At 41.4% G+C, this 7,636-nt stretch overlaps 3 protein-coding genes across 3 annotated transcripts in view; 1 reads left to right on the top strand and 2 right to left on the bottom strand.

Annotated features, from left to right (window-relative positions):
* Nucleotides 1-370, top strand: part of fancm (FA complementation group M) — a 33,034-nt gene extending 32,664 nt beyond the window's left edge. The window contains 1 exon segment of the mRNA XM_020590968.1: nucleotides 112-370. Coding sequence (XP_020446624.1) covers nucleotides 112-370 — 259 coding nt within the window.
* Nucleotides 371-555: 185 nt separating this feature from the next.
* On the bottom strand, nucleotides 556-4,675 carry slc25a29l (solute carrier family 25 member 29-like). Its single transcript, XM_020590967.1, has 5 exons — nucleotides 4,035-4,675; nucleotides 2,655-2,698; nucleotides 1,430-1,513; nucleotides 702-887; nucleotides 556-567 (listed from the first exon to the last, which is right to left on the bottom strand). The coding sequence occupies exons 1-5, from the start codon at nucleotides 4,066-4,068 to the stop codon at nucleotides 556-558; spliced, it is 360 nt and encodes a 119-aa protein (XP_020446623.1). The 5' UTR covers nucleotides 4,069-4,675.
* A 780-nt stretch (nucleotides 4,676-5,455) lies between these two features.
* wars1 (tryptophanyl-tRNA synthetase 1) overlaps nucleotides 5,456-7,636 on the bottom strand; it is a 4,675-nt gene continuing 2,494 nt past the window's right edge. The window contains 4 exon segments of the mRNA XM_020590998.1: nucleotides 5,456-6,664; nucleotides 7,086-7,226; nucleotides 7,319-7,492; nucleotides 7,589-7,636. The exon segment at nucleotides 7,589-7,636 is cut by the window's right edge and continues 54 nt beyond it. Coding sequence (XP_020446654.1) covers nucleotides 6,506-6,664; nucleotides 7,086-7,226; nucleotides 7,319-7,492; nucleotides 7,589-7,636 — 522 coding nt within the window. The 3' untranslated portion in view covers nucleotides 5,456-6,505.

Genomic DNA, 7,636 nt, shown 5'->3' with positions numbered 1-7,636 from the left:
TGCAAGAAGCTGCATATTCCATCTATAGACGGATCTGTTGATGACTGTGGTAACGCTCACTGCCTGCTGCACAGCAGCTCACAGGCTGGTTGGCTGTGCCTGTGTCTGCAGCTGGACGGACTGGGGCTCAGAGCCCCGACTGCTGCACCCTTCACCTCCACGCATGTACATTAAAAACAGAGTCACAGTGGCAAATGTGGTTGCATTCACTGGAAATGCACGGAGCAAAGTGGACGTGAGCCCACGTGTGAACGCCCTCCACCCCTCCTTTTGTAAGCTCTGTCTGACACAGTCCATAATGCCGTTATACTGGCTGACACCGCCAACCCCGTCCGCCTGCAGACGCGACTTGATCACATCCACAGGATAGGTGGAGAGCCAAGAGGCAATACCTGACATTCCACCGGCAAACAGCAGCTTAGGGATCATGTATGGGTCGTCTGGCTCACAGCCCAGCGAACGTGTCAGCACATCATATGTGAGAAAGTATTTACAGACACACTTGTCCAAAGAACATGTTTGTCTGATTGTGGAGAAGGACCAAACCAAGCCAGGTCAGTCAGTGCACTGCAAAATATGGATCTTGCACTGTATATCTGGGGCTTTTGTACAAGGTTTATAATTAGTAATTCCTGTAAAATGTGGTGACTTTAATGCAGTAGTTTTGGGAACACATCATTTTGAGAAATGCACTTTCTTACTTGGAGCTCCATTGGGCAGCAAATGACACACTGGATGGCTCCAGCAGAGGCCCCAGCCAGGAACTGGTTGAGCGGTGTATCATGACCAAGTTGGCGCATGGCGTTGCCCTGCACACCAAAAACTATGGCATTGATGAATGTCAGCCCCATCATTGGTGAACCAAGGCCTTTGTACAGCCCAAGAGCCTACAGACACAAGGATTTGTTATTAGGACCATGAAGAAAACACCTCTCCAGCACTCTGTAGGTATCAAAGGTAATGTTTTTCATCATTTGTGCAAACTAGGGATGTAACAATATCAGTCATTAGGCTCTGATAGTGGAAACGCAGCATTAGTGGCATACGAGTAACTGTAGAGAACCAGTTACATACAGTGATTCCTTGCAGCACCAACAATTAAAATGATTTTTATTCAAGTAAAAATTCATACTAAGCAGAGAAGCCACTAAATATTTGTTAATATTGTACTGTAGGAGGAATAAAACCCAGTCCAAAAATTCCCCGAGAGCAAAGGCAGCTCAAATGGCACGAGGCCCAAAGCTTTATTTAGTCCATGGTGGAAGAAGGTCCTCACTGGCTGTGGCCAGCAGATACACCACGTCCCCCTTTCAGCCCATGTTAGGGACCCACTGGCTGATCTTGGTCTGATGTGATGGTAACTGGATACTTTTATTTTGTGCACACTGACTAAAACGTTAAGAGGCATTCACAACAAGGATTAACTTACCGACTCCTGACGTATGATTGACTGAAAGCAGTGAAATGTCCCACGGTACAAAGGTTTGTCCGCATTTTGAACTTGAAGCCGCACCTGTGGGTGACAGCCCTCATGTATCAGAAGGAGGTCCATAACAACTGCACACCACATATTGTAATGCAGGTTTAAATAGAAACAAGCAGACAACAGTTTTTGAAAAGTTTTTTTCTGGGTAAAAAAAAAAAAAAAAAGAAGAAGAAGCTTAAGGGGTGCAACATGTGGGAGGAAAAAAACAAACCAAAACATTAACCGAGAATGAAGCTGCATAAAAACAAACTGCCTTCTGTGCTTTCTATTTCTACATCTCAAGACAAAACATTGGGTGAGGGGGAAAAAAAAAAGACCTTGACCGTACTTACTAGGTCACATTTCCGTGGAGAGGTTGTTTATTTCTCTCTCTCATCTACAACACAGTGACACTGTTGCTGTTAAAGACAGCCTCTCCCAGCCCCCTAGCAGATGCCAGCTCAGGGAGAAATGACACTGAAAGCAAGGTGTTAGGATCGCTCGACACTTTGGATGCTGCAAATTCACACATTTCTATGCTATATTTACTTATATAACTTCCTTGCTTTTTTTTTTTTAACTAAGTGATTATTTAGGACACTAAACTGGTTGAAATATTTAAGCAAGTTAACGGCCTCAAATGAAAACTTTGAATATCCCAGTTAATTCACAGAAATCCTATAATGCGAGTCAGAAAACCACATACGATGTGAAAGTTGTGAAGAAAACCTTCCTCTATTATTATTCTTCCATTAAGTTTTTACTTAACAAGTAGCTTCAAGCCAAAGAAGTTTAGACACAGACAATTTTAATAACCTGTGATATTTGTGGGACTTTGCAATTAGTTGTAGGATTTGGAAGTATCACAGTTATTCAGCAAAATGCCACAAACCGAAGTCAAATTTCCTAAAATAGCTTCAGATAAATGACAATTTCGCTGAGATCTATAAGGAAGTGAGTGCACCCAATTGTCCTAAATGTAATGATAAATAAAACTTAGCATGTTTGTAACTATAAGCTGCTGTTTGTTGGTGGACAAGTCAGTCCTCATGCTCTGTTACCTCATTCCTATTGTAGGCTGACTGCGTAACCCTGGATAATCTGGATTCAAATTCAGACTGCCAGCTACTGGATCACGTCGGTGCTTAACACATGAATAAACAGAGAAGAGGATGGAAGGGACACCCACCTTAACAGTATCAAATGGATGTCCAACTAAAACACCAGCAGCACCTGAAAAGTAACAGAAAGGATTTATAATTATATTAAGAATATAACTGGCCTGATAAGAGCACTACAGCAACGCACGCCTTATGTTAGAGTATATGATATGAATACAATCTATCTTAATTATCAATCCATTGCAGTGACACACTGGAAATGCTGTTTTTATTTCAGTAAGGAAAATGTCTTAAGACCAAGGGGCTCATCTCACAAGAGCAGAGGAATCAGCTGGTCCACTGCACTGGACCCAGTAATGAGAGCTGACTGTAAATATGATGGGCAGGCTAAGAAGTAATGTGCTAGTCTGTAGTTTATAATTATAAATTAAACTATATCCTGTTATTACTTTGGTGTAACCGGCTTGCTATGGGAAAGGCTTTGACACGTGTGGATCAGTGAATGAATAACAGAATAGTCGATGGCAGTGGTGGAGTGGATCCAGACAAGTTTTAGAGGAATATATTTGCCTCAAATCAGGCAATGCATATAATAAATTACCCCAATTATCAGTCTTATGCATTGAATCCCAAACCCGAGGTCCAGAGAGTCCTCGTCATGTTAATGAAGATCTGAAAAGTCAACTTAGTTTTCTCGCCTGACATTAAATCAGCAAAACTGTCTTGACCAAATTATCCCATCAGGCATCTTGCGCTCTTTAGTGAGATTATCCCGGGTCCTTGATGTGCTGAGGTTTTGGAAGACCTAGATTTGAGCAAAGAGAAAGCAGCTGACAAGATTCCCAAGGCTTTGCTGGAGAGGGGCCTTCATGCAAACAGGAGATCTTGGACTCTGTTAACCTTTGGTGGACCTTTTCTCTACAGGACTACTGCCTAATATGTACCTGCTGGATAATAATCATAAAAATATGCAATATCCTGATATTTTAATACTGTTATGAGAACTTTTTTTCCATTTTGGGGTTTGGACGAGTGGAAGTTGAAATCTACCGAGACTAGGTATTTAATGAATACACATACAAAAAAAAAAAAAAAGAGGTTTTTAATGAATAAAAATAAAAAAAAAAAAAAAAAAAATCCAACACCCCTTGTGAGCTACAGGCATGAAACGTAAAGTTCATGTTACACCCGGAACTTCCACAAACCTTAAAAAAAAGTCCTACAACGTGGATTTCGAGTTTGTAGTCTGCCATTCTTCCAGTTGTGTTTATAGTTTTTTCATGACATCTGGCTACAAATCACTATCTCTATAATTCCGGGCGGGTCCACGTTGCTCGACGATGGAAAAAAACCGAATGGTTGCTAATGCTACAGCTAGTCGTTAGCCTCTACTTGCTAATAACCTGGACAACACGGCTAGCTAACACCAGCACTGACCAACTACTTACCCCCTACGCAGCCTGCAACGAAGTCCAGTGCCATTCCCTCAAAAAAATCTGTCAAACTAATTCGATATTTGAAAAAGGTTGTGCACAATTTCTGCAGGACCCTTTTGGGGGGCTTCAGATGCTGCAGATACTAAGCAAAGGAGTGATATCAATCTCCTCCAGCTAATAAAAAATCACACCAACTGGATACGTGGGAGCCGGATGAACAGATTTATTTTTGCTGCTGTGTCCTCACTCTCACCCCCAAACCTTTCTATTTCTATTTCTATACCCCTGAAGGAGGCGGGGTTGCCCGTAAAAAAGAAGAAACGTGTTTGCCCTTATTAAGGCAGCCCAATGGGATTGCCTGGATGTAGACAACTCCCCTAGCGGCTGCCGTCCGCCCCTCACGCCCACTGGCTGCTGCCCACTCTGGGGCCGTAGAGGAGGGTCGCTGCTGATCCTCCCACCGTCTACATCAACACTCTTTTTACATTAGTGATCGTCATCAGCCTGTTTTCAGTATCCAGCTGCGATCCTAGAGCAGAGTGATTGGGTAGCCATGTGCGTGCAGTATGTCGTGCCAAGCTCAGACCCCCAAGATGCTCGGGGAGGGGGGGCTGTGCCTCTGTCAGAAGTGAGATTATTAGTTTGAAAGTCATAGAGCTCAGTTGAACGTCTCAAAACAACCATAAGGACATGAACAATAATAATAAACAATTACCAATACAATTACTTAAAAAAAAAACAATACTAAGAATGAATAAATAATTTAAGAGCTCTAAGAGATGGAGCCTTGTTTGCCATCTTTGTTGCTACCTATGGGGTCATCTGTGAACCAGCCCCAGGACAGAACCAACCAGGTAAATCCAAACACCGCTTACCATAACTGGGAACCGAGAATATATTTAATTAGTTAACATTTGTAGTCTTATAGTGTAATTTGACTCATATCATATGAATGTTTTCAGAGTGTAAAGGGTTACTTCTGGCAGGAGGACTGTCAGGGATCTGTGACTGGAGTACTGGCATGCCGATGCACCTGATCAAAGCTCGTCTCCAAAGGGACTGGATTGGACAGCGGAGGTACTGAGATCATTTATTTTTTGCTGACACCACTGGGCTAAATGTCATGATTTTGACTGTGGTGACACAGATAAGATACTTTTCTTGAGGTTCCCTTACTCAGGCAGTAGATGAAGACATCATTTCTCACAGGGTCATCTGGACTCATAAACATTGCTATATTTAAACCCCTCATTTTATTTATATGTACCATTTCACAACCTTCTGCATGTTACTGACATTTATAGTACATTAACACTGCTGTGCACGTGCACACCAAGAACACATCAGTTTTATTTTCAACTACAAATACATGTAAATTACATTCAGATCAAAGATTTTGCCTATATAATGTGTTAAATGTTTTACAATAGGTCTTTTTTTTTACAACAAACATTGTTTTGTCATACTGTAGCAGTGCTGTTAGTAGTAACATTAATGATGACTTAATTCCATTCTAGTGTCCCAGTAGTGACAATGTAGTTGTCAGGACCAGGACCCTGTAAGTAAAGCAGTTAAATGGAATTTAGCTAGAACAGGTTTTTTTTATTATTAATTACACTTTGCTTTTTCTGTTGTTACATCAAAATGTTTTACATGGAAAAAGCACATGTTGTTACTGTATAGCTAGATGTCAGTCCTGATATGTCTGATGTGTAGCATATTGTGGGAATAACTGGTACTTCTGCTGTGTAACCACAGAAATATTTTTAAAGATATGTCCCTGCACATTTACTTTAAGGAATATATATCATAATTGTTAATCTAAAAAAAAATTGAACAAAACATCTTCATGCTTAGAAAAATTATTACCTTGATTCAAATCCAGTTTCCTTATGAAAGATACAGATAGCCGACTTATTGGTATGTGCTCAAACTGTTAAAAGATGAGCATCCCATAATATATTTCAGATCATCACACTACACCTGTCTTTAATAGCATATAGAACACATTTGCCTTTGTAAATCACAAAGTGAGTTACTGTCTAAAAGGCTATTTTTCTAAGTAAAATAAGACGTGCAAAGTGGGTGTGTAACTGTATTTTTGTTGATCATATACAGTAGATTTGTATTCCACTTTAATCGTTATTTCTCCCGAATTTATTTTCAGATTAAGGTGTCAGGCTTGTGACTTTACAGCAGCGCTGCAAACACAAACACTTCATGAAGATAAACATGTATGTTTGATACAGTGTGATGCTAACAAGCAGTGTGAAGGTCCAGGCCATGCTTAGATTGACTCAGAGAAGCATGTCATCACTCCAGTAATTTACATTTACATTTTTCTTCAGTTCTGATGCAAATCATATGTGAAAATGTCTAGTTAGAAAAGACATATTTTAAATGGGAACAGCTGGAATCATTATTTGTTTTTGTACTGAAATTAACTATGTAATGACCCCTGATGTCTGGGATACTCAAGGAGGCTAGTAGTTGAAATTTAAAGGTCTTGGTGTCATAAACTGCTTGACTGTCTCATCTGTTACTTTTTTGCGTCTCTCTTGATGTAGGGCGATCATTGGCTGCAGAGTTTCAATCAGAATCTTCTTCAGTTCTCCGGTTAGGAGAGCTCCACTTGAGTAGTCCTGTAGAGAGAGGAGACAGAATGAGTGGGAGTGGATAAGAGGGGTATGGAGAAACAAGATTTCATGGTAAAGAGTTCAGGGAGGTCATGTTGTAAAGAGAATCAGAATAAACTGAGAAAAAGCTGTATCATTATTAGTAACAGAAATAAATATTTGGCCAAGTATGTTACACACAAGGAATTTGTTTCCGGTACAGAACCGAAGCAGCCATCTGCAGCGCCAACTCAACCGATGGCTCTAACCATCGAGGGCAACTTGGGGGTTCAGTGTCTTTGCCCAAGGACACTTCGACATGTGGACTGCAGGCACCGAGATCCGAACCTCCGACCCTCCGGCTGGGAGATGAATTCTCTATCCACTGAACCACAGTCACCCCAAGCCTAAAAAAAAAATCTGCTCTCTCCATTCGGCACACCCTTACCTGTCTGATCTTCTCCAGCTGTTCATCATCTTCCAGGAAGAAGGTCAAGTACATGAAGGAGACATCTACATCTGGGTTACCACCGTACTTCCTGTGCTCCTCAACTGTGTCTTTTCCTCCAGAAAATGCATGTTTGTTGACCTGTGAGTAATGGTTCACAGATCAGATCAGCTGTTCAGTATTCACCGGCAACATAAATCAGACAGGTAGCTGTTGACAACCAGTAACACCACCTTGTTTTTGATCTGCTTGAGTGTGTCAGTAAGGAAGATGGAGGAGTTGGCATCACTGGCGCTCATCTTGGTCTGTGCACCCTGCAGGGCAGGGAAGAAGGTGGAGTGCAGAAGGGCAGGTTTGGGATAGCCGATCCTTGGAGCTACATCACGGGTCATCCTGAAGTAGGGGTCCTGGATGGGTGAGATGACAGATACAAACACATGTCACTGAAAACTACAAATGCCAGTATGTACTATTATTATGTGTTACTGTGATGCAGCCCTAACCTGGTCTATGGCGCAGGGGATGAGACACTGTATGTTCTCTCTGTCTCC

The sequence above is a fragment of the Monopterus albus genome, unplaced genomic scaffold (assembly GCF_001952655.1).
Source record: "Monopterus albus unplaced genomic scaffold, M_albus_1.0 scaffold13.1, whole genome shotgun sequence".
Taxonomy (NCBI): domain Eukaryota; kingdom Metazoa; phylum Chordata; class Actinopteri; order Synbranchiformes; family Synbranchidae; genus Monopterus; species Monopterus albus.
The sequence above is the reverse complement of the archived record's forward strand: the minus strand, read 5'-3'. Positions and strand labels throughout refer to the sequence as shown.